Source organism: Marmota monax, unplaced genomic scaffold (genome assembly GCF_021218885.2).
Source record: "Marmota monax isolate L192 unplaced genomic scaffold, Marmota_monax_Labrador192_F-V1.1 WCK01_AAM20220418_F8-fsc00008, whole genome shotgun sequence".
Lineage (NCBI taxonomy): Eukaryota > Metazoa > Chordata > Mammalia > Rodentia > Sciuridae > Marmota > Marmota monax.
The window spans coordinates 26,386,776-26,414,365 of NW_026694432.1; the positions used below are offsets into that span (position 1 = coordinate 26,386,776).

Sequence of the window (27,590 nt, forward strand, 5' to 3'; positions counted from 1 at the left end):
GACTGGAGTTGTATGTAGCTCAGTGGAAGAGTGCTTGCCTAGCATGTGTGAGGCACTGGCTTTGATTCTCAGCACCACATATAAATAAATAAAAAATAAAGGTCCATCACAACTAAAAAATATTTTTTTAAAAAAATCAAAATTATTTCTCCTTGTTGGGCTCCTTTTAAAAAATTTAATGTTATTGAGATATAACTTACATACTATAAAATACTCTCATTTTATGTATACCTTTAGAGAAGTTTTGACAAATTTATGTACTTTGTAGCCACTTCTATGATCAGGATATCCTTGTGATTTTTGATTTAGAAGAAAAACGTTTTTTTGTTGCTTTCTCTTTCTCTATTCAGATGATGACAGTGAACCTATTTTGGGCCAGTGGTTTGAGGAGACCATCTCCCCCAGTAAAGAAAAAGTGGCACCTCCACCCCCTCCCCCACCCCCTCCACTGGAGAGCTCTCCTAGAGTTAAAAGCCCCAGTAAGCAGGCCCCTGGTGAGAAGGGCAATATTTTGGCTAGTCGCAAAGATCCTGAGTTGGTAAGAGTGGATTTTTGAGGTTTAGTGGGAGGGGATTTGAGTGGAATGACTGTGATAATCAGATCATTTGAACTAAAAAAACATAGGTTAGATGACTAGCATTTAAATATAGTTTTGCTTAGAATTTATGTGTATTAATTATGTTTCATTAAATAATTTGTACTTCTGGTATTGTTTCTCTGATGGATAGTTATTAGCACAGCCTGTAGAATAGACAGAACTGGGTTTGAATCCTTCTACCACTCAGTGACTCCAGGCAAGAATCTGAACTACTTCAAGCTTTAAAACATTTTGTTACCTGTAATCCCAGTGGCTTTGGAGGCTGAGGCAGGAGGATCGTGAGTTCAAAGCCAGCCTCAGCAACTTAATGTGGCCCTAAGCAATTCAATGAGACCCTGTCTCTAAATAAAATATAAAAAAACGGTCTAGGGATATGGCTCAGTGTTTAAGTACCTCTGGGTTCAATCCCTGGTACCAAAAAAAAAAAAAAACATTTTTTTTGTCTCCTTATATGGGAATGATTGTACCTGCCTCTAAGTATGTTGGGGGAAAATATTTGAAAAACCTTTAGCATAGGTCTGACATATGTACTTTGTAAATATTGGTTTAGCCAGTATTTCTTGATTATCTACTATATGTCAGCCCTGTTCTGATAATTTGTCAGTGACTTAGATACAGTTCTTAGTTTCATACAGTTTACACACTATTTAAGGTTATGAACATAAATATTTATTCAGTAATTGAAATTAATTTTAATAGAGAAGTAAAGAGTCAGAAATTTTACATATGTGTAATAATCATTAGTATGGGTTTCAGAATTCACTCTATCAATAATTTCTAGAGCTGGACAAAGGCCCTTCAAGAAAAAAAGGAAATGCGTTAGTAGTTGGAAATCCTGTATCTTTATAGAATATATTCTGAAGTCTGTTGTATTACATTAGCATACTATTTTATGTAGTTGGTGGAATTACATAGGAAAGAGTCTTATAAATAAACTTAGGAAGTAGTTTAAAATCTGATTCTTTAGTTCATTGTGTTTATTGCATGAGACCTATGGGCATATTTCCTTTTTATATTCAGGGTTTGTAAGAACTCAGGGCTTATGATCCTGATAATGAATGGTTTTGTGTTCCTTTTAGTTCTTAGGTCTGGCTTCCAACATTTTGAACTTCATTACCTCTTCCATGTTGAACTCTCGGAACAATTTCATCCGAAACTATTTGAGTGTGTCTCTTTCAGAACACCATATGGCCACTCTGGCTAGTATCATCAAGGAGGTGGACAAAGATGGACTGAAGGGTTAGTAGGCAGATTCTATGCTGGGCGGAGTTTTATTGTGGAGTTTGGCTGTTGGCAGGGTGTTTGTGATACATCACATAGCTGCTTGAGTAACTGGCTTCCCATCTTTCTTAAGGTTCATCAGATGAAGAGTTTGCTGCTGCTCTCTATCACTTCAACCACTCTCTGGTGACTTCTGACCTTCAGTCTCCCAACCTGCAGGTTTGTGTGCACTGTGGCTTGTGAGGCCAGGCGTTCTTTACACCGGCTCCTATGGGATACAGTTGTTCCCATTGTTAAAGAATGTTTTGTCCTTGAATTACCCTGCTGGAAAGAGCACTGGGAGATTATTCTATTATGTTTCCTGTGCCTTATATAGGACCATTTCCAGAAAAAGAAAATGTATCCTTTCCCTCCAAATGAGTAAGCTTAAAGAAAAGTGAAAACAATAAAAACAAACCCCTAATGATTATGCCTATAGAAAAGCAGACAAAATATACAAGAAGGCCATTTATAAAAAAAGAAATATAAATGACCAAGAAACAGGGAAAAAATATTATAATTAGTAATGGGATAAATACAAATTAAAATGCATTTTAAAAGATCAGTCAAATATAGGAGGTAGATATTCTCAAATACACTTATTTGCAAAATCATTACTGTGAAGTTTTAATCTTATAGTTCTGTCTCCACTGAGGTTGCTGATGTTTTGAATCTTAAATCTCAAGTTTCTCATTTTCCTAAATCCATATATGTCTATATTCCTTAAATTAAAAAAAAATTGTTTTTAACTTTATAGCAAGTGACGGCATGCTCTATGCAATCTTTTCTCAATATTATATAGTATTGCATTGCCAGGATTCACCTGTATTGTTGTATATTTCTATAGTTTTTGTTTGAACTGCTGTATGATTTTCTATTGTTTGTGACTGTACCAGCTTTTTCCTCTCCTATCCTCTTCCACTAAAGTTCATTTGAATTATGTCCGGGTTTTATTGCTACTCTTGCTGTTGCTACAATTTTTCTTATATAAAGATCCCCTATTATATATAGGGACAGTGATTCTTTCGGGAATATAATTAGGAGCACAATTGCCAGGTTATACAAGGTATGACCATCAGCACACAAGACCCAAGACAAGTTCTCTAAAGTAGCTGCAACTGTTTTTACTACCATCAGTGATATATGAAATCATGTGGTTTCACATTTTTTCCCTAACATTTTGATGATAATTTTCTTAGTATAGTCAGAGTCTATAAGGATTCCTGGATACGCTTATTGAAAATGCAGATCCAGGGCTGGGTGTGCAGCTCAGTAGTGGAGTGCTTGCCTTAGCATGTGCAAGACAAGACCTAGGGTTCAATCTCTAGTGCCTTAAAATACAAAAATAATGCAGATTCTTAGTTAACCTATACCCGCCTCTCTCAGTAGAATTTAATTAGGTCGGTCTCCAATTATGTGTCCTGAGTGTATTTTGAAAAATGTTACTCTTAGGATTATTGTAGGAGATTCTCAGAATCAAGATAAAATTTAAGAACCTGTCATTTGTTCTGAAAGGGACAATATCCAGGAAGCTTTATTTTGAGCCATTTCTTAATATATTTTGTTATTTAAAAATGTGGTTATGTGGGCTGTGGGCATGGCTCAATGGTCTAGTGGTAAAGTGTTTGCGTGGTTGCACCTGTAGCACAGGTGGGGAGGGTTACTTATACTTACTTTAAATGAAAATTTATTATTTATTATTAAAAATAATTTTTTAGTGGTTGTAGATGGACAGAATGCCTTTATTATATTTGTTTTTTTATTTATTTTTAATATTTATTTATTTTAAGCTGTAGTTGAACACAACATCTTTATTTTATTTATTTATGTGGTGCTGAGGATCGAACCCAGAGCTTCGAATGTTCGAGGCGAGTGCTCTACCGCTGAGCCACAACCCCAGCCCTATTTGTTTATTTTTTATGTGGTGCTGACAACATCGAACCCAGTGATCACACATGCTAGGCAAATGCTCTGCTGCTGAGCTACAGCCCCATCCCCTAAATGAAAAATTTATGTTGGCAGGAAACAAATTGAGTTGAGAGGTTGTTGACCTAAGACAAAGGAAATACTTCAGTTAGCATACAGCCCACAGTGTCCTCCTAGACATACAGGTGCACTTCCAAAGTTAGTAGCTCCTTTCCTAGATCAGGTTTATTTAGGGAAGTTTCAAAGTTCACAGATGTAATCTTTGCCTGCCTAAACTTGCCCAAAGAATAGGGAAGAAATATTTTTCTCTAGAGGAGTTCTTAAGATTCCTGTAATAACATTATCCTCTTGTCATTTTAAAAATAACTACAGGCCTTGTGTGGACATGCAGTCTGGTTGCCCCAACTACTTACATTATGGCAAAGGAAATCGTCAAATCTCCCTTTTCATTCCATCTCCAAACATGGGACTTCAGGTTCTTCCCCCAGGCTTCTTTTCTGTGATGGAAGAAAGTGAAGGATAATTGGTTTAATCTATCTGCTGTTGAATTCCTTTCCTACTTAGATATTCTTTCTTTCTTTTTCTTTTTTTAAGTATTTTTTTTTAGTTGTTGGTGGACCTTTATTTTATTTGCTTATTTTTATGTGGTGCTGGAATCGAATATAGTGACTCACAATACAAGGCAAGCACTCTATTGTTGAGCTACAACTCCCACCCCTGGGTGTTATTTCTTTAGAGTAATGTGAAACACATCTTTACTCAGGTGCCTGACTTCCGTGGCAAGACAATACACACAGCATCCTTCAAGGAAACTGAAAATGTACCCAATCTGTGAGAGTAAATGTAAAGAAGTTAAGTCTTAAACTTGGTCTTTGGCTGTCAGGACATTAAAGGAGTCTGATTCTGACTGCGAAAGACCAGTTAAGTTACTCACTAATTAGAAAAGAAATTAAAACTAGTGGTGTTTGAATATCTTTGAAGGTAGACTTTCTGCTGAAAGTTTGTGGGAGAACATTTACTTGGCATTTACTTGTTCTTATTGTACATTTTTCTAATCAAGCAGTCTGGTAAGCTAGCCAGAGTACTCTTTGGGATTGCTAGATTGTAGGATGTCCTTTGTTGGAAGGCTGTCTTCCTAGATTCTTCTTCTTTTTATGTTGGTACTAGGGATTTAACCCAGTGTACTTCAGTACTAAGCTACATCCTCAGCCCTTTTATTTTTTATGTTTTAATTTTTTTGGTAGTGAGGATTGAACACAGGGGTGCTTAACCACTAAGCCATATCACCAGCCCTTGCTGAGTGCCTTGCTAAGTTGCTGAAGCTGGCTTTGAATTTATGATCCTCCTGCCTCAGCCTTCTGAGCTGCTAGGATTACAGGCGTGCGCCACCGCACCTGGTTTATTTTTTATTTTGAGACAGGGTCTCACTAAGTTGATAAGGGCCTCATTAAATTGCTGACGCCGGCCTTAAACTTGCAATCCTCCAGCCTCAGCCTCCTAAGCCTCTGGGATAAGCAGTGTGTGCCACTGCACCCAGCCCTAGACTCTTTTTTTCTTTTTTTTGGGTGTGGTACTGGGGATTGAAATCAGAGGCACACAACCACTGAGCTACATCCACAGACCTATTTTGTATTTTATTTAGAGACAGGGTCTCACTGAGTTTACTCTTTCTTTAATAAGTATTTATTAGCACCCTCAAGGAACAAAGTACCTTGCTAAGTGCTGTGAGATAATCAAAGGCCAAACAAACCCTGTTGTCTAGGAATACAATGTGGTAGGTGCACAGATCAACAATTTAATACAGTCTGTAGAATGTCAAGGTGGAGGAAGTGGAGTGAGTGTTGAATGAAGAGGGCCTTGGTGAGGGGTTCTGTGGGAGTGGGAAGGCAGTACTTCAGAGCAGCTGAAGTAGCAGAATGGATGCTGTTATAATGCCCCACAGGAAATGGAAGGGTGCTAGCAGGGCTCAGAAACTTCATGATGTAATGTGGTTCATTTTGGTAAGAAAGGATACAAAATAGATTAGGCCAAATTTTAAGGAGTCTTGAATTCCCTAAAGGAGGTGAAATAGTGGAGAGCCACTGGAGTATGTTTTTGTAAGATTAGTGTGGTAGTAGAATGAATATTGGGGAAAATGGAGGCCCAGAGCTTTAGTGATAAGTGTTTAAAACAGTGCCTGGCAGGGTCGGGATGTAGCTCAGTGGTAGAGTGCCTCTGGGTTCAGTCCCTAGTACTTGTGGGGGAAAAATGCCTGGCTTAAAACAACACAAGTAGCACTTCACACCCAGCAGGTTGGCTACTTTAAAAAACAAAACAAACAAACCCAGAAAATAAGTGTTGGTAAGGCTGTGGAAAAAGTGGAATCCTGTACATTGCCAATAGGGATGTAAAATGATGTAGTTGTTGTGGAAAATGGAATGGCAATTCCACAAAAAATTACAGATAGAATTACCAAATGGACTGTGCATGTTACTCAGTACTAGAGTGCTTGCCTATCACTCACTAGGTTCCCCCCAGTACTGAAAAAAAAAAAAAATTACCATATGACCCAGTTGTTCCACTTACCCCCAAAGAAATGAATGTTCAAATATACCTCATGTTCAAAACAGTATCATTCACCATAGCCCAAAGAGGGAAGCAACCAGTGGCCATCAAAATTTAACGGATAAAAGTTGTTACAGTGAATATTTTTCAGCCTTAAAAAGGAAGGAGATACGGGCACATGCTGTAGTGTGGAAGAACCTTGAAGACATTATGCTAAGTGAAACGAAGCAGTTAGAAAAGGGCCAAATATGTGGTTCCACTCACAGCAGTCTGGTTTCTAGGGGCAGGAAGTGGAAGGGCGGGTACCAGGGGCTGATGGGAAATGAGTGTCTAGTGGGGCAGAGATCCAGTTGAAGTTGAAAATTTGATCTAGAGATGGATAGATCTAGAGATGTAGGTTGCATAATAATGCATATATATTTAATGCCAGAGCTATACATGAAAAAAGGTTAAAGTGGTAAATTTTATCATACAAAAGCGGCAAAAATAGGCTGGGTGTGGTGTATACCTATAATCTCAGCAGCTCCAGAGGCTGAGGCAGGAGAATCCTGAGTTCAAGGTCTGCCTCAGCAACTTTGTGAGGCCCTAAACAACTTAGTGAGACCCTGTCTTAAAATTAAAAAAAAAAAAAAAAAAAAAGCTGTGGATGGGGATTTGACTCAGTGGTTAAGTGCCCCAGGTTCAATGTTCAACTCCTGGTACCAAAAAAAAAAAAAAATGGGGGCAAAAATGTACTGTTTGATACATTATAGTACCAGCTAAATGTGAGCTGCTATCTTTATGATTTTATTATTGGTATTTAATAATAATATGGCAGTTTCTAGGTCCATTCATATACATTGAACACCTGCTTGTTATAGGCATGAGGAAATAAAGGTATTTTGAATTCTATGGGATGGTGAGGATGGAAGGAGAAATGGTGTGAATATACCCATTGCAGAGATCATGAGGAATTACTTAAATAAATGAGGTGAAGGATGGAAAGAGGAAGGAGTCTTAGATATTACCTGCGTTTAGAACTCAGGTAAGACTGTGATGCAACAATAATGAAGCCAGCAAGGAGAGTTGGTTTGGGGTAGGAGAGACAGTGCATTTCATTTTTTGTTGTTATTTTTTTCCATATTTTTAATTGGTGCGCTATAGTTGTACATAATGGTAGGACTCGTTATTATATGTTTGTACATGCACACAGTGCATTTCATTTTAAATATGAAGTTGGGGGCTGCCAGTGATATAAAGATCTAGAAAATCATTGGAAACATGCGTCTGAAGTTAGTTAGAAAATTCAGGTTGATTGTATGGCTTTGGGAATTATCCACACAGGGGCAGCTATTGACATGATGAGAAACCATGAGATGCGTGGAGGAGAGCAGTAGAGCCGAGGCTCCCTCCTAGGGGATGTTGGGGAAGGATCTTGAGAGTGGAGTCAGGATTTTGCTGCCACACACACCACAGCAGTTTTACTTATTAGAAAATGCATTAAGCGTTGGAGAGGTCTTTAAAAACCAGGCTCCTTTGGAAAGTTTGTTCCTTTCTTTTTTGTTTGTTTGCAGTTCTGGGGATTGAACCTAGTACCACTGAGCTACTTCCTTAGCTGTTCTCACCAAGTTTGCCTGGGCTGGCCTCGAACTTGCAGTCCTTCTCTGAGTGGCTAGGATTACATGCGAGTGGGCCTCCCCTTGCGTGTTTACTCATTTCCTCATTTCTTATGGCTCTGAGGCCTAAAAAAACAGACAGAAAGATGAAAACAAAAGCCCTCACTTAAAAAATATGCAGAGTCAGGAGCAGAGACGCATGCGCATGCCTGTAATTCCAGCGGCTCACAGAGGCTGAGGCAGGAGGATCACAAGTACAAGGCCAGCCTCAGCAACTAAGTGAGGTCCTAAGTAACTTAGTAAAACCCTGTCTCAGTATTTAAAAAAAAAGGGCTGGGGATGTGGCTCAGTGGTTAAGCGCCCTGAGTTCCATTCCTGGTACCAAAAAAAAAGTGCATCTTCCCCCCACCCCCTTTTTTCCCATTGGCAATCTGTTTACTCTCATTGTGTGTGTTTGTGTTGGAAAAAAATAAGTTGCAGTTTAGATAACTGACCTAAAAATGAGGCTCAATTAGAAGTTCTATTACAACTGGAGGCAAAGGATGCTCTCAATTAGTTCTGAATCCCTTGGTATCTTAAAGGCAGAATTTCTCTGCTAATACTGTTACTAGGAGTAGTTGGATTTACAAATTATTGCATCTCCCCACAACTTGAGTTATTTGGGTGCTTTTTTTTGTCTTATGTAACTGGTTATGAAAGAGATGATCAGCTACTACAGTTCAAGTAGTTTTCCTTTGGAAATTCTCAAAGCATTTCTCCTCTTTTAGGATCCCGTTTCAGACAGTAATTGAACTATGGATGTTATTGGGATAGATTAGTAATTTTTCACTTAAGTTTTTTTCTTGTTGAACTAGATGATTTTTCTTCTGAGATCAAATTGGGAGTGTGTTCAGGGTGGTATGGCCATAGACCAGATGGTTTTTCTCCAGATCACCTCTTAAGTTTGAATTTCTTGATCCCTTTTTCATTACTCTGTTCAGTGTGAATAAAATGGGGGAAAAAGTAGCATTGAAGAGCATGAGTAACTTTTTAGCCTGTCCCACGCCTTTTCCCTAATGGTGTTATGTGTGTCTTTCATATCAGAACATACTGTTGCAGCAGCTGGGAGTTGCTCCTTTTTCTGAGGGACCTTGGCCCTTGTACATTCACCCTCAAGGCCTCTCTGTGCTTTCACGTCTCCTGCTCATCTGGCAACATAAAGCTAGCACACAAGGTGACCCTGATGTCCCTGAATGCCTTAAAGTTTGGGATAGGTAAGATAACTCCATGAGAAGATTATTTACTGTCTTTATTTGTTTGAGTTCTTTGTAGTTAATCTTTGAGATGCTACTGTGATGGTGTGTTTAGAGTATGAAGGGTGGAGGAATGATGGGCGAATCATGAGAAGGTGTGCTGTTAAAAAAAACAAGGGGCCTGAATCTTGAACATAACCAATTTTATCCTGACCTGGTTTTTTGAGAGAGAGGGAGCTAGGAAGCTAACTCTTGGTTATTTTGCTCTCAACATGAAACCACTTAGAGTGACTTGCAGTCTTTTTTGGATAAATTTTAAAGAATTTGTTTCCTTGGGGGAAGCTCAGATTAATCATTTAAATCCTTCTTAGATGGACCTGTATTTGCCATTTTTGTTTACATGGTTAGAAGTCTTCAAAGCAGTTTGTTTTCCTAAAAGGCTTTGGTTTTCTATTCCTCATTCTAGGATCAAATAGCTCTAATGTTGGATTTGAGAAATCATAAACCTCCTTGAATGCCAGAGGCCCACTATATTTTTCCTGGTGGAATCTTGCAAAAAGGCCGGGAGCTGGCAGTCGGGGGGTGCAAGTGAGGGAAGGGTGGCCTTATTAAAACACAAATCTCTTTCCTAATAGCCAAAGGCAATGGAAACAGTTGGCTATGTGCTATGTTCATTTTTTTTTTTTTTTTGCATAAAAGCTTTCCTGACTCATTCTCAAATATTATAATTTCTTTTTTATATTTTGTGTCTGATTTATTTTGAACTATTATCATGCAAAGATTATAGCCTCCAAACTATCAAAATCAGACTTAAATTATAGAATCAGAATGGGAGTGTAAGTCAGTAGTAGGTGTCCTTGGTTTAGTTTTTAACATACACACACACACACACACACACACAGTGTGGGGAGAGAGAAAGAAAGAGACTGAGACCATCAAAATATAGGAAAAGAAAGTATTTGGACTAGTTCTACTTCCCTGGGTTTTTTAGGTAAACAGCAACACCAACAACACCTCTTGGGGAGTTTACTGTTCTTTCCTTTGTCACAAATGGCAAAGTGGACATTAATGCTACTGTGGCCACAGTTAAGAGAATCAAAAGGATCTTGTAAATATTTGGGAGCTATGTTAATGGATTTGTAGAAAAAATTTAATTTTTGCTTTTACCATGTAGCCCTTTTGCTGCTTCTTTTTGTTATCTTAGTGGCTGTGTTTAAGAAGTTTAACTCTTGCAACGCTAGATGTTGTAAATTTGGGAGTTGCTTTGTTTTCCCAGTAGACATGTTCTCCTTTCTTTGTGGTAGGTTTTTGTCTACGATGAAGCAGAATGCCCTACAGGGGGTGGTACCCAGTGAGACAGAAGATCTGAACATAGAGCACCTGCAGCTGCTTCTCCTCATTTTTCACCACCTCTCTGAGAAAGGCCGGCGAGCCATACTGACCCTGCTTGTACAGATCATTCAGGAGCTAAGCCTCAGCCTGGAGGCTCAGATGTGCTCTGTGCCTCTTGTCCTGGCTCGCCTCCTTTTGATCTTCGATTATCTGCTTCATCAGTACTCCAAAGCCCCCATGTATCTGTTTGAGCAGGTACAGACCAATACATTGTGTCTGCTTTACTGTTACTGAGAACTTGATTCTTCTTTGCAGCTATGATCCAAATCCAAAATGACCTGCTCTGCTCACTTTAGGTTTTAGGTGTTTGATGTAAATTTATAGGTAGGATTAAAAAAAAAACTCCTGGAACTTTCATATGTGCAGTTGTACTTTATGAAGTGGCAAGTATAGATTACTTGATATTTGTTAAAATTAGGTTTATGGTAACATATGTTATTCTTGAATTACTCTGCTTTACCTGTGAAATATCTGAGCATTGTTGGTGGTTGAAGAATGGTCAAGCAGTAAATTTTATGGATTTGTAAAGTTCCTTGTAAGGATTCAGTCTGAGGGTGGGAGGCTGAGTTAGTGTTATTATGTCTAGCAGTTCTTGAAATGTTTTATTGAGCACTATTCCCCTTATGTTCCATAAAAAATTCCTTTCTAAAAGAAGTCACAGAAGATTAAAATTTTATTTTGGCTTGTGAATTTTGGTTTCTTATACTGATCTGTTATCATGCCTGGTGACTGTGTATCTTCAAATTGAGTATTTTTATTTTAAAAGGTACAGCACAATTTGTTGAGTCCACCTTTTGGGTGGGCAAATGGATCTCAGGACAGCGGTAGCCGCCGGGTGACCACTCCTCTCTATCATGGGTTCAAAGAAGTGGAAGAAAACTGGTCTAAGCATTTCTCATCAGGTCAGAAACGTTCTCGTAAGAAACTGGCTTGTTGATTCTTCTTAGCAGGATTGAACTTGAAGTTTGGAGATGGCTGGAGGATCTTTTGCCAGTTGCTTTAATCTGCTCCCTATGGATGGCAAATAACCTATGGGTTTAAGACAGTTTTAGAAATTGACTCCCACAACCCTCATTAATTTTTATTTTTTTCATTGAAATGTAGGAATTAGGAATGCTGGTGTCTGGCTATAGGGTAAAATGCATGATTTCTTGTCACTCTCAGGAATTAAATTTAATTTTCCTTGTAGGGATATGGTTCTCACCCACAAGTTAAATTCCCTTTTGGTCTTGGTGATATTACTATTCTGAAAGTCATGTGGATGTAATATTCTCTCCAGTGTTTTTCTCATATAGCAATTGTCTTATTCTTTTGATGAGGTATCTCTGGGTTTCTTTTTTTTTTTTTTTTTTTTTGCAGAGCTGGTGATTGAACATAGGTCCTTGCACATGCTCCGCAAATGCTCTGCTGTTGAGCGTGGGGCCCCTGGGTTCATTTTTAGTGTTTGCTCTGATCTGGAGGATCATTAAATGTTAACTTTCATGAAGCCATAGTGTGAACTTCCTGGTTAGCCCCTTTGCTATTGAGGAAACAGCTTATATGTTTATTGCATTCAATCTAATGATAGAGTTATGTTATAAACTGGATTTCAGAGTGCCTGAGTTGACTCCTAAAGCAGTGAGTTGAGGAGTTCAGATATCCTGCTGCATGGGATATTTGCTAATGTTTTCATGTTTTTTGGTTGTCACACTTGGTGGGGGTGCTTCTGGCATCATAGGCAGAGGCCAGTGATGCTCTTAAAGCTCCTGCGATTCTTTGGGCAGTCTCACAAAGCCAAGGATTATCTGGTTCCAAATATTAACAGTTCAGGTGTGAGAAACCTTGTTCTAATGTAATTTTAAGATTTTTATGTTTTATGTCTGGTAGACTGAGTTGAGAATGAAACTGTTCATTTAATAAGCACATTGTTTTACAGATACCATCCCACAACCCAGATTCTACTGTGTCCTGTCCCCAGAAGCCTCAGAGGATGATTTGAACCGACTTGATGCTGTGGTACTAGGAATTTTAAACCCCATTTTATATATGGGCCTGATGGTCTCCACCAAATCAGTATTTCAGGGAGAAGGGGAATGACTTACTTTTTGTAATGAGGAAATTTGGTCTTTGGTAGGATTTTAACTTCTATTAAAAGGAAAAACATTACTTTGGGATTTATTTGCTGGGCTACACCTTAGCTAAAAGGTCGTTACTTTTGACACCAACTTCTGTAGGCAAATGTCTTTCTGTAGGCAAATTGTCTTTTTAATTGCATTTTTAATTGTAGTTGCACATAATACATTTACTTATGTGTGGTGCTGAAGATCGAACCCAGGGCCTCGCATGTGCTAGGCGAGTGCTCTACCACTGAGCCCCAGCCCCTATATTTTTTTATATTTATTTTTTAGTTGTAAGTGGACACAATATCTTTATTTCATTTTTATGTGGTGTGTTTGAACCTAGTGCCTCATGTGTGCTAGGCGAGTACTCTACCACTGAGCCACAACCCCAGCCCCTAGACAGATATTTTAATGGACAAAAATAGTTCACTTCTTTCTCATTCTGAAGCTTGCAGTTGTATGCTCACAGTGGTCCACAAACTGAGTGAGGTCCCAGAATCTGGAATCTGCTACAGGAAGAAACCAATAAGTATAATTCGATGGGATATATTGTCAATTATGAGGTTAGGTAATAGTACAAGGGTAGAGGAAAACAAGTTTCAAAAAAATAAAATGAAATGATTATGTTTCTTTGTTGATCACAGGCATGTGAAGTTCTTTTCTCCAAGCTTGTCAAGTTTGATGAGCTTTACACTGCATTGACATCGCTACTTGCAGCTGGATCCCAGATCGATACAGTCAGGAGGAAGGAAAACAAAAACGTAACAGCCCTGGTAAGACCATGGAGGCCTGGGGAGTTTGGGCTGTGTTTAATAATTGATCATTTCTACCAGAAATTTCCTTCTGGGATCTAATCAGTTTATCAGATATCTATTTACAAAATTGATCAGTACTTCAGTGTTTATGTCATTTGAGTAGTTCTCTTCACTGTAGAGACAGTTTTATCATTTTTTTCCTATTCTCTCAGCATTGAAAGAAATGTGACTAAGGACTAGTGGCCACCCTAGATCTGTGTTGCTTATGACTACTGGTGTAATGTTGAAAACCTCACACTTGAGCCTTTTTCATGGTCCTATGAACATATGTCTGTACTTCTAGGAGCCATAGCAGCAATTCTAGGCCACACAAAGGGCTGACTGATTATGGACCTGTCCCGACAATGTCCTATTCTTTTTTGGTTAATTGGTGAATTTGGGGGGTTCCAGAGTTGTCAGCGAGCAACCTTTATGGCCTATAAGGTATGCAGAATGTGGAACAAATTGTATGTTCATTTTGCCATTTTCTGCTTTATCATTTTGGTGTGCTTTCTAGAAAGATCTGGAGAGCAGACTCTAGGGCCAAATCCCTGTTGAAAATACAGACTATGCAGGGGCATGATATTGGCCAAATATTATTATTATATAGGCCAAATTATTATTATATAGTATGAATATGTAAGAACGTTTCCTACCGTTTATATGACTGTAACTAAAAAAATGTAACAGAAATAAAAAGAAAATAGAAAATAGAGATAACATACAATAACTGCTCCATTTGCTTTCTCCAGGAGGCCTGTGCCCTTCAGTATTACTTCTTGATACTGTGGAGGATCTTAGGTATTTTGCCACCATCAAAGACGTACATGAACCAGCTGGCCATGAACTCACCTGAGATGAGTGAATGTGACATCTTACATACTCTGCGATGGTCTTCCCGCCTCCGGATCAGCTCCTATGTGAACTGGATAAAGGTACCACAGTGGAACACAAAGCTTGCTGCCAAGGGCTATTCAGAGTTACCTTGCTCTATGTGTATGGGGGCTTTTAAATTTGATGAAGCTTTGGACTATTCAAATTGATCTTAAAATGCTTTTTTTCTTGACATCCAAACAGGATCATCTTATTAAACAAGGAATGAAAGCTGAACATGCTGGCTCTCTTGTAGAATTGGCATCCACCAAGTGTAGCTCAGTGAAATATGATGTTGAAATTGTAGAGGAATACTTTGCTCGACAGGTATGGTAGTGTTGGGACCATAATGACAACTTAGCTTCTACCACAGCCTTTGGCCACACCTAATTAATATCCTGGGTGTTTTTAAAGATTTCATCATTCTGTAGCATCGACTGTACCACCATCTTGCAGCTCCATGAAATTCCTAGTCTGCAGTCCATCTACACCCTTGATGCTGCTATCTCGAAGGTCCAGGTCTCTTTGGATGAACATTTTTCTAAGATGGCTGCAGAGACTGATCCTCATAAGTCATCCGAGATCACCAAGAACCTCCTTCCAGCCACGCTCCAACTCATTGACACCTATGCATCGTTCACTAGGTGTGACGAATTGCCCACCTGAGATGTGCTAGTACTGCTTACTCTGTGCAGCTCCCCCGGGGACTCCCCTTAATCGCCCCATGCTTGGTATAATGTTTTCTTCTCTAATAAGAATGGGTGCCTATTGAGGAATTTTTCACATAATAGCTGGGAGGAAATTTGATTTATTTTAATTTTTTAAAATGTTTTTTAGAATTATATTTGTGGGATTCAAAGAAATATAAATTTTAAAAGCTCCATCATTCCTATTATTAACTGAGTTCCTTTAAATGCTCTTCAAATTTCATGGTATGTAGAGAGGAAAAACATCTTTTCTTTTTTTTTAAGTATTTTTAAAAAATATTTATTTTTTAGTTATTGGCGGACACAACACCTTTGTTTGTATGTGGTGCTGAGGATCGAACCTGGGCTGCACGCATGCCAGGCGAGCGTGCTACAGCTTGAGCCACGTGCTCAGCTCATCTTTTCTTAGTGAGTTAGAGGATATCTTGAAATTTTGTCCATTCTACAGCTTATATTGAAAATTGGATGTCCTATAGATTTTGTTCTGCAAATGATGTTTTACAACCTTAACATTGCTGGGCATGGTGGCACATGACAGAAATCCCAGTGACTTGGGAAGCTGATGAAGAAATCAAACATTTTGAGACTAGCCTCAGCAACTTAAGAGAACCCCTAAGCAGCCAAGCAAGACCTTGTCTTAATAAGGGTGTTGCTCAAACCCCTGGGTTAAATCCCCAGTACCAAAAAGTACCTCACAAAAAAACCAAATAAACAATAACAAACAACCAAACTTAAAATTTATTTTTAACATAAAATTTGGAAGATTATTTAAAAATTGAGATTTTTTTTTTTTCTTAAATTTGAAGAACTGGCAAAACTGGACTCCAGTCATGACAGTAATAGACTGGAGCACAGGAGGGGCTTCTCCCTGCAGCAGGGCCTACTTTGATGGTGGCCCTATTCAGCTCATTTATTTATTTGATCCCTTGTAGTGTCTCACGGGTGAGCACTTGATCTGTGAGTTTTGTACAGGGACGGGGTTCATTATAAAACTTGTAAGACTAACCATAAAGACTAATTATAAACTATAAGACTAATCTTGTATTTTTGTGTGCATATCTTGCAGCAGAGAGAAGGTATTTGCTTGAGGCTTTTTTTTTTTTTAAACAAATAGAGGTGTAAATGTAAATAACAAATGTGAATTCCTACTCTGTGCCATGGAGTGTTCTTGGTATTTAGGGTATAGTGGTAACCAGAGCAGACCCAGTTACGGCCCTGTGGATATTCTAGGCTCTAATCTGGCCTACTCGGCCAATGCTTTTGAAAATAAGAGTTTTTAATACATATTCCTGTGCAAGTAAGTTTGGGAATGTTGGGTAAATTAAATAGGTTTTTATTTTGATTTTTAAAATATGATACTACTTAGAGCCTTTTATATATACATTGCTTATCTTCCAAGGTTGAGAAAGGAGGCTAGATAGAATATTCAAGGTTTCCCAAATTTATTTGTCATAGAATCCTGTTTTGGGAGTATTTTGGAGGACTGGCTATTCTTGGAGAAACAATTACCCATTGGGGTTTCTATGAGGGGGCTGGCATTGTCAACTATATTTAGTAGGTTAGGAAACTGAGATACAGACTATGCAACTTCTCTGGGGTTAGTTTCTCCTGACCATGATGATGGGATTAGATTCCTACAGCTTCTCCTATTCACTTTCCTTTTTTCTTCAGAGCCTATTTGCTACAGAACTTTAATGAAGAGGGAACCACTGAAAAACCTTCCAAGGAGAAGCTGCAAGGCTTCGCTGCTGTTTTGGCTATTGGTTCTAGTAGGTGCAAGGCGAACACTCTGGGTGAGTGAATGTGCCGCTTCTCTCTCTACCTGTCTACTGGCATTTACAAGCATTTGCCTTACTGTGAGTCAAAACATTTACAAAGGATTGTCTGTTTTGAACTTCACAGTAACCACAGGAAGTAAAGTATTATTATCTCCTTTTTACTCAATAGGAAAACTGGGACTTAGAGAAAGCAGTTTATTTGCCCCAAATCCTACATCTTGCAAATGGTGCAGCTAACTTGGATCTAAACCAAGATCAGTTTGTTCTGAAGTAGAAGGCTGTTTTACCTTTATCAGAGATCTTGTGTTCTTTTCACTTACAGAGAATAGGAAAACTAGCCATCCTGTTATTTCATGCTTGAAATAATGTCTTTCCTGTGTTAGGAATGATCTAGAAGAAGTTTATTAGAGTGGAAAGTCAAAGGACTTGAGCAGCATTGGAATTAGGTGCAGAAATTACCCTTTAAAATTTATGGCCAATTTGTGTTTTTCTTAATGTCAAGCTTTAAATACTCTTATTATTCAGAGTCTCAGTATCATTGAATGTTCTTCATAGAATGCTGTTCTTAATGTGCATTTATGATCTCTGGCCTCCAGATTTGTTTTTAGGAGAAAAGAGATTCCTTGCTTATAGAAGGGGGAAGCAGATGTTTAATGGTGATTTTAGCCTGATTTGCTAAAATGAATCCCCCTCCCTTTGTTTTCAGTTGTCTTTACTTGCAAGGTTAGAAAGTAGATAACAATGGAAAATGAAAACCTTACAATTGAGATTCTTAGCTAGTAAGCAATTAGCTGGTTCTTAGACATAGTACTGCTATTAGAATATCTATCTCAGCTGTCCCAGTAATTATTTTGATAGTCTGAGCTATAATGTTTCTGCATTTGAACTTGGCTTTTAAAATGCTGTGTGTCATTCCTTTTTTTCTTGTGATGATTTTTTGTCTTTTCCGTTGCCTCCAGGTCCAACTTTGGTTCAGAATTTGCCATCTTCGGTGCAGGCTGTGTGTGAGTCCTGGAATAATATCAACACCAATGAGTTTCCTAACATTGGCTCTTGGGTGAGTCATGGGTGTTCTAGGGGTAGATGCTGAACACAGGCTGTTCTGTGTTCTGTTCTTACTCTTCACGCTTACCGGCAAAGAGATCTATGCTGCAACTTATTTGCTGTGTCAACGGTTTCCTTTCACTTTAGGTTATGTGTCAGGAACTTTCTCCTTTTGCCATGATTTTATGTAGTAACTTAGATTTTCTAAGCTTTTAGATGCTGTTGAGTTTTCTCTTAGTTTACTTGATCTTTGTGTATGCTCACACAACCTCTGTTAGTAGATTATTCTGCCATTGAAGTTCTTTGGAAATGTGAAGTGTTATAATCTTATTATCCCTGCTTTGTAATTGTGACCTCTGTTTATATCACCCAGAGCTGTGGTACAAGTATAATTATAATCTGTGTAATGGAGATCAGATGCATTGCAAAATCCACCTCCATCTCAGTTATTACAGGCAGATAGTAGTTTACTGCTAAATGTAGTATATTGTATATTCCACTCATTTGGAATTGGTTTTGGGTGTTAGTTTCATTTGTTAACTTTGTACTTAATAGAATTTGTGAACTGCCCTCCAACCCCTCTGTCTTTCTTCCTAGGATGAATAACAGTGTATACTGGGTAGAGGCCACAGTTTATAAACCTCAGTGGAGCCTTAATTTATGTCTTTTTTTCCACACTAGATAATTTTATCCAAGGTAGATGATCTGTCTATTCACATCTGATTTGCTTTCTTTTAGCGCAATGCTTTTGCCAATGACACCATCCCTTCTGAGAGTTACATCAGCGCTGTGCAGGCTGCTCACTTGGGAACACTCTGTGGCCAAAGCCTGCCCCTGGCAGCGTCTCTGAAGCATACTCTCCTCTCACTCGTCAGGTTGACTGGAGATCTGATTGTGTGAGTACCAGTACCTAGACTTTATTGCTTTGTACATCTGTGCTTTGCTGTAGCTTAAGGATAGTGAGAGTCTCTATAACTATACAACAGTGGTTTTCTTATATCCTTCCTGATCCAAGAGAATTTGCTGTTTTAGAGTAGAGGGTAAGCACTTAATCTTAGAATGGTTTTTAAAAACTCAGATCTGAAGGGCAGCAGAGGACTGCCTTTCTTTCCGTGCAGTATGTTTCAGAAGAGGCAAAAAACTGTATTGTGATTTGGAGGTGCTTTGGGTTTAAATGTTCACATGATAGGGACTATTACTAATGTTTCTCCAGTGTCATTGCAGGAGTTAGACTTTGCCTTCCTAAGGAGTAGGGAAGGCACAGTTTGTCTTCCTGTACATAGGTCACAGGTAAGGTCCTATACTTCAATGCTGTATGAGTAGTCATATTTCCAAATTAATATTTATTTTTTAGTTATAGGTGGACACAGTATCTTTATCTTAATCTTATTTTTATGTAGTGCTGAGGATAGAACCCAGTGCCTCACGCATGGTAGGCGAGCGTTCTACCTCTGAGCCACAACCCCAGACCGAGTAGTCAGATTTCTGAGAGTTCATCCAGAAAACCTTCTAGTTTGGATTACTTTATAAGGTTTAGTTACTTTTTGAATATTATAAACATGTATCTTATTAATTTGATGCTTAAGTGTATTTTTCATATGAAAATGATTTTTCTTCTGAAATAATATTAAATTATGAAATTGCATGATAATATGTATGTAGAAAACTTATCAAGGAGAAGACTGGAATAAAAGCCCCAATAAATAATTGAATTATCCTGCCTTGCAGAGTTTTGGAGTAGTTGTATATTCACTTAACATAGTTCCATTTTCTTTGCTGAAGGTGGTCAGATGAGATGAATCCACCACAGGTCATTAGGACCTTGCTACCCCTTCTTTTGGAGTCAAGCACTGAGAGTGTTGCTGAGATCAGTAGCAACTCTCTGGAACGCATCTTGGGCCCTGCAGAGTCTGATGAGTTCCTGGCTCGTGTTTATGAGAAGCTAATCACTGGTTGTTACAATATTCTGGCTAATCATGCAGATCCTAACAGGTGAGCCTAATGGAGGAAGCAGTCAGGTTCCCGAGACTGCTGTTCCTGGAGATGTACCACTACTGTTGTTTTTGTGTCATTAGCTGAGAGCTTGTTACTACTGTGCTTTTCAACTAGAAATTCTGTGCTTGTGTGCATTTTGCATTCTTGTGGAAATGTGTGAAGAATTATTTGGAGTATTCTTTTGTGATTCAATTCTTAGGAATAAATGTTCAGAAAATTGAAGGTTTAATGTTCTGATTCGGAGACAATTGAACAAATTACTGGACTGGGTGTGATGAGATAGATATACAGGGGAACACCGTAAAAAATTAGTTTTTAGTATTTTGGTCACCATTTTGAAATGGGTGGTCTGTGGAATTGGAGGTCCTGCTCATTGTTTGACATTGGTATTTTATGCTGTGTTGATGTAGGTAAACGCTATAAATAAAGTCATGTTGTGCTTACTACTTCGAGAATTGCGTATAATACAAGGGTCTAAGTGTTGGGATATCCTGTGTCTTTGAGTCTAGGTTTTCATAAGCAACTCCTTTTTTTGCTCCTCTCTTTCCTTCTTTCTTTTTAAATAAGGAATTTGAGACAGTTTAGCTATGTAGAAATGACTCATCTGAAATGTCTCCTCCCCAAAAAATTATTGGCCAAATCTGGATTAGTACTCTAGGCTTCAGGTGCCTTTCTTATTTAATTTCCCAAGAAAAGGGCTAGTAAAATAAAATTGAGGTGTTGTTATTCATTCATTAAACATTTATTGACTACCTGCTGAGTGCCAGACTTTCTGCTAAATTTTGACAAAATTCAACTGGAAATTTCCCTCAAGGTCGAGTTGTAAACAGCTTAGATTTTCAGAGTCAGTATGAGGAAGACATTGAAACAGATCTTATTACTGACAGTTAATTATTCCTTTTAATCCTCAGTGGATTGGATGAATCCATCTTGGAGGAATGTCTCCAGTATTTGGAAAAGCAGCTGGAAAGCAGCCAGGCCCGGAAAGCTATGGAGGAGTTTTTCTCTGACAGGTGAGATGTGTTTTACTTATTTAGTGTGAACATTTTTTTTTTTTTTAATATTTATTTATTTTAGTTTTCGGCGGACACAACATCTTTGTTTGTATGTGGTGCTGAGGATCGAACCCGGGCCGCATGCATGCCAGGCGAGCACGCTACCGCTTGAGCCACATCCCCAGCCCTAGTGTGAACATTTTTGAATGTCTCCTGAGAGCAAGGAACAGTTCATTTAGGTGTTCTCAGGCAATACATAAGGCCTGCTTGTGCGTCTCTCTTGAGGGTTAATTGCTTACTCCTCGGGGTTATCAAACAGGGACTGGATTTCATGAACACCTTGTGTTGCTGACTGACGAGTGACCATCTTCCCTAGAGGAGATGAGATTGTGAAAAAATAGAGATGGATTCCTTTCATATGAGGCTTAACATGATTCTTCCATTTTTCCCCCTCCTGCCTCCCAGTGGAGAACTTGTGCAGATCATGATGGCAACAGCCAATGAGAACCTTTCTGCTAAATTCTGTAACCGAGTCTTGAAATTCTTCACCAAACTCTTCCAGCTGAGTGAGTGACAGCTTTTAGTAATCTTCTTATGGGAACTTTGATGTCCAGCTAATACTTTGCCTATCTTCTGCCTGAGTTTAACTGCCGCATGAAAATGCTAACAAGTGGAGAGAATCCCTCAGAGAAAGTTGGGAAGGAAGTAGAAACTACTTGGAGCCTTTCCCCTTTTCTGGCTCTCTGTTTGTCGCCTTCTTGCCTTTTCCCAGCCCTTCCTTATGGACTGTAACCTCTCGGTCTGTTCCTAGCTGAGAAGAGCCCTAACCCCAGCCTTCTACATCTCTGTGGCTCACTGGCACAGCTGGCTTGTGTGGAGCCTGTGCGCCTGCAGGCCTGGCTCACTCGTATGACTACATCGCCCCCAAAAGATTCCGATCAGCTGGATGTAATTCAGGAGAACCGGCAGCTATTACAGTTACTGACCACATACATTGTTCGAGAAAACAGGTAGACACACGTGTGTGTTGTGTCCCTAATAATCCCAGAAATCTGTGGAGAGCATTTGCTGGCATTAGTCTTAGCATTTTCAGTGGTTCTGTATTTGCCCCTCTATGGACTTCAGGATTCTAGTCTAGCTTTTTGATCTTTCCTTTGGAAAAAAACCTCTGGAATGACTTGGTCCATCATTTGCAACCTCAGTGAATGTTTTGTGCTATAGTAGCCCCAGTCCAAAGCTGAGATTGGTGTGTAGAGCCACATATTTAATATTTAATCAAAACTTCTTCTAATTGCTCTTACAAATTTGAAATACACAGAGTCAGGTTCCTGTTGGTAATTCACCAATTTGCTCTTTCTTTTCTACCAGCCAAGTTGGAGAAGGTGTATGTGCTGTGCTTCTGGGCACCCTGACCCCCATGGCAACAGAGATGCTGGCCAATGGTGATGGCACTGGCTTCCCTGAACTCATGGTTGTAATGGCCACTCTGGCCAGTGCAGGTCAAGGTGCTGGTCACCTTCAGCTTCATAATGCTGCTGTGGACTGGCTGGGCAGATGGTAAGATGTTGAAATTAGAGGACCCTGTCCTTCCCTTCCTCCCCTACTCTCCCCCCTCCCACCCCTCACTTCTCCTCTTCTCAGGATTGAATCCAGGGGTCCTTTACCACTGAGCTACATCTCAGCCCTTTCATTTTTTTATGAGATAGGGTCTCACTATTGCCAAGCCTGACTTTGAATTTTGAATTCTCCCAAGTTGCTGGTATTACAGCATGTGCCACTGTGCCTTGCTTCTTTATTTTCTTAGTAGAGAAAATAAAATCCTGCTTATTATTCTTAAGAAGTCTTGGGAAAATATGCCAAATGTCAATGGTAGCCCTAAGAACAGAGCCCTCCAAGATATATAGCTATATTTCTTATATTTTTCTGAGGATATTTTTGCTTTATAGTGTCCACAAATTGATTCAAGGCTCATAAAGATTTTTTCCTTCATTTGATGACTTAGATAACTTAATGTTTCCCTCTCCTCTCCTCTCCCTCCCCCACTTTGGGACAGCAAGAAATACCTGTCACAGAAGAATGTGGTTGAGAAACTGAATGCCAGTGTAATGCATGGAAAGGTAAGAAACATGAGAAGTAGGAACAGGGAGTTGGGGGAGATGATCTTGTCTTTGTGATTGAGTGGAAACCTCTCCTTTCTGTGGCTTGGGTTAGCCTGCAGAGGATGAGGCTGATGATCTCAGGACCTAGCAGTATGTCATTCCTGACTGTGTGCCCTCAGTCCTCTTCCAGGTGGCAAGAAGTGATAGGAAGGAAATGTCCTGGTAAAGATCCACCAGAATACATCTGAAAACACAGTGCTTTCTCTCAGATTGAGACTGAGAGAAATTTTGCATTCAAGCACTTTTTTCTACCACCTAACTCATGAATCTGATGTGGTGGCCAGGGACAGATAATTGGTCTCTGATACCACAGCAGCATTCATCTCTCCCTCCATTCTTCCTCATCGTTATCCTTTTTGCACTGAAATGTCACAGTGCAGAGGAAAGAGCTTAGACATCTGAGTCTTTGTTGATAGTCTGTTGGTATTTTTAGGGAAATATGAACTAATTACCTGCAGTTGTTTGTTGGAAACTTTTTCTCTTTATCTCTAAAGCGATTGCTTCCCTTCTGCATTAGTATTAGTTCAATTAATTAAAATGACTTTCACAATGGTTAAAAAAAAAAAGCAGATGGTAAGCGAAAGGCCAATGAAAGCCTCTTTGGATTTATAATCTGGTCTTGTCTTGAATGATTTGTCTCCAATTTTACTTCATTCTCCCAGTTTCAATTCTGCTTTATAAGACTTCATGAAGAGTTATTTTTGTGCTTAAGAACAAATGAATGTACACTAATTCACTACAACTTACTGACTAGCTATGTGTAGATAGTGGAAAGAGCTGGGGAAATAGATAATTAAAATGATCTTAGTTTTCTTCCCTGCCTGTATACCATTCCTCTGATCCTTATTGTGAAAATGTGGTTTACATAATAATTAAGCTGGAGAACCAAGTTTCTGTGAGGTTGTGGTCTTCTCTTGTAGCATGTGGTAGTCTTGGAGTGCACGTGCCATATTATGTCTTACTTGGCTGATGTCACGAATGCCCTGAGCCAGAGTAATGGTCAAGGGCCAAGTCACCTCTCAGTGGATGGTGAAGAGCGAGCCATCGAGGTGGACTCAGACTGGGTGGAGGAATTGGCAGTGGAAGAGGAAGATTCCCAGGCTGAGGATTCAGTAAGTACTGAGTACTTAGTACCCTTTAAGTTAGCCTTTTAAGGTCAGGGCTAGTGTGCTAATAAGCCTTTGGCACTTTCCCCAGCCCCTTCATAACCTTTCCAACCCTATTCCTTTCTTCCAATTCCCATGCTTCATGCCTGGTTTGGCTTTTCTAAGCCTGCAGGAGCAAGCTATGGGGAATTAATCTCTCAGGGATTTCAATAAGCAGATGCCTTTCTTTTGTTCAGAATCACTTGTCTTGCTTCTTTACTTTGTATCCAAAGTAGAACTTCAGGGATGAGTCCTTCATGGGGATGGGAGTGCATTGATTTTTCTCTTAACCACAGTATCCTGAGGTTGTACTTGAGGTTGCTGCAGATTTCCAGCCAGTAGGCTGTTTCAATTTGGATAGGTTTCTGTTGTTCATTGAGTATGGAAGCTCATGTGGTTTTCTGAGTATCTATATGGAGGAATAGATTTCTGATTAAAATTACTTATTGTCTTTAAGGATGAAGATTCTCTCTGCAATAAACTCTGCACTTTTACTATCACACAGAAAGAATTCATGAACCAGCATTGGTAAGTGCTCTTCATTTTAGATGAGGATTTGCTAGGCTTTGATTTTTTTTTTTTTTAATAAAAATTTAAAAAAATTTTTTTAATTATAGATGGACACAATATCTTTATTTTTGTTTGTTTATTTTTATGTGTACTGAGGATTGAACCCAGGGTCTCAAGCGTGTGAGACAAACGCTCTAACAACCCCAACCCTAGGCTCCGATGTTTGATGCTTCTGAGCTTGCTTGCTGGTTCTTATTTTTTGTAGGTACCACTGTCACACCTGTAAAATGGTGGATGGGGTTGGTGTGTGCACAGTATGTGCTAAGGTGTGCCATAAGGATCACGAGATTTCCTATGCCAAATATGGATCCTTCTTCTGTGACTGTGGAGCCAAGGAAGATGGCAGCTGCTTGGTAAGAGATTTACAACCTTCTCTGAACCATAAAGGGTGACTTATTAGTGACACTAGAATACTTAATCCAAACTGGAAAATTTTCACATCACCTCCATGGTACCTGGGTTTATGAACATATTCATGTTCTGTTCCTGATCTGTACAGTTGTGGCACTTCACTTGGAATATTAGAACTCACAGTCTCTTTAGAGATCTTGCAGTCAGTTTTTTCCTAAGAACTCCACAGTTGCAGATGTTATAATCAAAGCTTGACGCTACATGTGGGCAGCAAAGTTAGATATTAGGTAAATACCATGAATTTTAGTATTTTGAATAATTATACATGCTTAGGTAATTTCTCTTTTGGCTCCAAGATCTTAGGAAATATTTCATCTGTGTTCTGGCAAGAGCTGAGGGACCTTGATGTTTTCTGTCCCTAGGCACTGGTGAAGCGAACTCCTAGCAGTGGCATGAGCTCCACCATGAAGGAGTCGGCATTTCAGAGTGAACCCAGGGTTTCAGAGAGTCTGGTGCGCCATGCCAGCACTTCACCAGCTGACAAGGCCAAGGTCACCATCAGTGATGGAAAAATCACTGACGAAGAGAAGCCCAAGAAGAGCAGCCTATGCCGTACAGTAGAGGGCTGCCGGGAGGAGCTACAGAACCAGGTGGGACTTCCAGATGGTCCCTGGTACAGTAGAAAGAGTTCAGAGCCTGGCAAGTTAGTGTGAAAGTCAGTAATGCCTGGGGCTTCCCTTGCAGCTTGTTTTCTTTTTTTCTCTCTTAATTTTCACAGTGCAATATAAATAGTATGTGTGATCAGTCTCTAGAGAAGGATTTATGATTGAGGAGCATTAGTAGTGCAGGGGTTGGTGTGAGAATAACTTTTAGTTTTGTAATACTCTAGAGCATTCTTTCTTCCTTGTTTTGGTGGGGACGGGTACTGGGGATTGAACTCGGCACTCAACCACTGAGCCACATTCCCAGCCAATTTTGTATTTTATTTGGAGAAAGAATCTCACTGAGTTCCTTAGCGCCTCACCATTGCTGAGGCTGGTTTTGAACTTGTCCTCCTGTCTCAGCCTCCTGAGCTGCTGGGATTATAGGCGTGCCCCACCGCGCCCAGCAGTAGAGCACCCTTCTTGGCCTGGGTTTCTCATTTGGAGTCCAGAATCAGAAAATGATTTGATTATTTTCTCAATTTTCCTACCCTATATATATAGGAGAGAAGTTAGCTTATTATATCTGCTGGGTGCCTTGGATCATTAGGGTTTCTCTTTTGGGCACCTAGTTTGGAAATATTCCTCTAGAATTAGTAGCATGGTAGCATATTAACTGGAATCAAATCCAGGATTATGGAGAGAAGGAGATGATGATTTGGTTAGGATATCCAACTGGAAGTGAGGAAACTGGATTCTGAAGGCAGTTACTGGCAAGAATATTATGAGTATGACCCATTCTCATTCTCTCTCTCTCTCGCTCTCTTTCACTTTTGTATTTCGATTTTTCTCAGGCCAATTTCTCCTTCGCGCCTCTCGTGTTAGACATGCTCAACTTCCTTATGGATGCCATTCAGACCAACTTTCAGCAGGCTTCTGCTGTGGGAAGTAGTAGCCGGGCACAGAAAGCCCTCAGTGAGCTGCACACAGTGGACAAGGTGGTTGAGATGACAGACCAGCTAATGGTGAGTGTGTCAGGGCATGAAATTTGGTGGTTATAGGAACCAGCAAGTTGGTTGGAATACCTGAGTGTGCTAGATCCTCTGAGGAAGGCACTTACAAGTCAACCCCAGACCATTCAGGACTTAGTGTCTAAGATATGACCCTCTCCCCCCAATTGTACTATAAACAATGTCATAATCAACATGTGAGGCATGCCTCAAAAGAAGAGAATCGGGGCATTTAAGTCAGCCTGGCTGATCCAAGTCCTCTTCGTAGTTCATGAGTATGTGAACCCCCAAGATGTGGGAACTCCACTTTGGGGCAGTTATAATAGAAATTTGTTATTTATATGAAATAGAAAACCTCCTTATTGTGTATCCTTCCTCAGGATTTCTCTTGTCCTCTTTTGATTACAGCCCTTTAGACAATTTACATTTAATTCCTCATAGGATAGGTATGGTTATATGGTTATCAGATATAAGTCATTATTCACTTTAAAACCAGCTGCTCAGCACTGAATATGACTTTTCAGTGTGGTCTTTCTGGTCGTTTTAGTAGCAGTAGTGAGTAGGAAGTGAAGTTAAGGCAATTTCTAAAGAGGAACAAACAAATATGAGTGAGACCCTTGAGTGGATCTATCAAGGTGGCTATTACTAAGGGAGTAGTATACATTTGGAAGCACTCACGTGCGCATATATTCTGGTATTTTATTAAAAATCAGTTTATAAGAGACCAGTACGTTGTATTGATTAAGTTTAGGAAAAACTTGACTGCACTGTTCTTATTGGGCTGACAAATGCCTGACAGATTTACCCAGATGTGCCTGAGTGGGAGGTTGGAACCCATTGCTTTTGAATGACTGAACTGTGCAGTGCATGGCATGTAAGTGC

General features: G+C 39.4%; 1 protein-coding gene across 11 annotated transcripts in view; it reads left to right on the top strand.

Annotated features, from left to right (window-relative positions):
- Ubr4 (ubiquitin protein ligase E3 component n-recognin 4) overlaps positions 1 to 27,590 on the top strand; it is a 127,178-nt gene that overhangs the window by 20,619 nt on the left and 78,969 nt on the right. For all 11 annotated transcript variants that reach the window (XM_058571102.1, XM_058571110.1, XM_058571105.1 and 8 more), the window contains exons 15-39: positions 351 to 538; positions 1,678 to 1,837; positions 1,953 to 2,038; positions 9,007 to 9,176; positions 10,460 to 10,742; positions 11,314 to 11,449; positions 12,463 to 12,542; positions 13,291 to 13,419; positions 14,193 to 14,375; positions 14,518 to 14,640; positions 14,728 to 14,957; positions 16,692 to 16,813; positions 17,758 to 17,855; positions 18,581 to 18,738; positions 19,625 to 19,834; positions 20,749 to 20,850; positions 21,298 to 21,398; positions 21,644 to 21,842; positions 22,201 to 22,389; positions 22,886 to 22,949; positions 23,912 to 24,103; positions 24,594 to 24,664; positions 24,912 to 25,059; positions 25,480 to 25,707; positions 26,553 to 26,723. In XM_058571102.1, the coding sequence (XP_058427085.1) occupies positions 351 to 538; positions 1,678 to 1,837; positions 1,953 to 2,038; positions 9,007 to 9,176; positions 10,460 to 10,742; positions 11,314 to 11,449; positions 12,463 to 12,542; positions 13,291 to 13,419; positions 14,193 to 14,375; positions 14,518 to 14,640; positions 14,728 to 14,957; positions 16,692 to 16,813; positions 17,758 to 17,855; positions 18,581 to 18,738; positions 19,625 to 19,834; positions 20,749 to 20,850; positions 21,298 to 21,398; positions 21,644 to 21,842; positions 22,201 to 22,389; positions 22,886 to 22,949; positions 23,912 to 24,103; positions 24,594 to 24,664; positions 24,912 to 25,059; positions 25,480 to 25,707; positions 26,553 to 26,723 (3,821 nt within the window). The remainder of the gene's footprint in view (positions 1 to 350; positions 539 to 1,677; positions 1,838 to 1,952; positions 2,039 to 9,006; positions 9,177 to 10,459; positions 10,743 to 11,313; positions 11,450 to 12,462; positions 12,543 to 13,290; positions 13,420 to 14,192; positions 14,376 to 14,517; positions 14,641 to 14,727; positions 14,958 to 16,691; positions 16,814 to 17,757; positions 17,856 to 18,580; positions 18,739 to 19,624; positions 19,835 to 20,748; positions 20,851 to 21,297; positions 21,399 to 21,643; positions 21,843 to 22,200; positions 22,390 to 22,885; positions 22,950 to 23,911; positions 24,104 to 24,593; positions 24,665 to 24,911; positions 25,060 to 25,479; positions 25,708 to 26,552; positions 26,724 to 27,590) is intronic.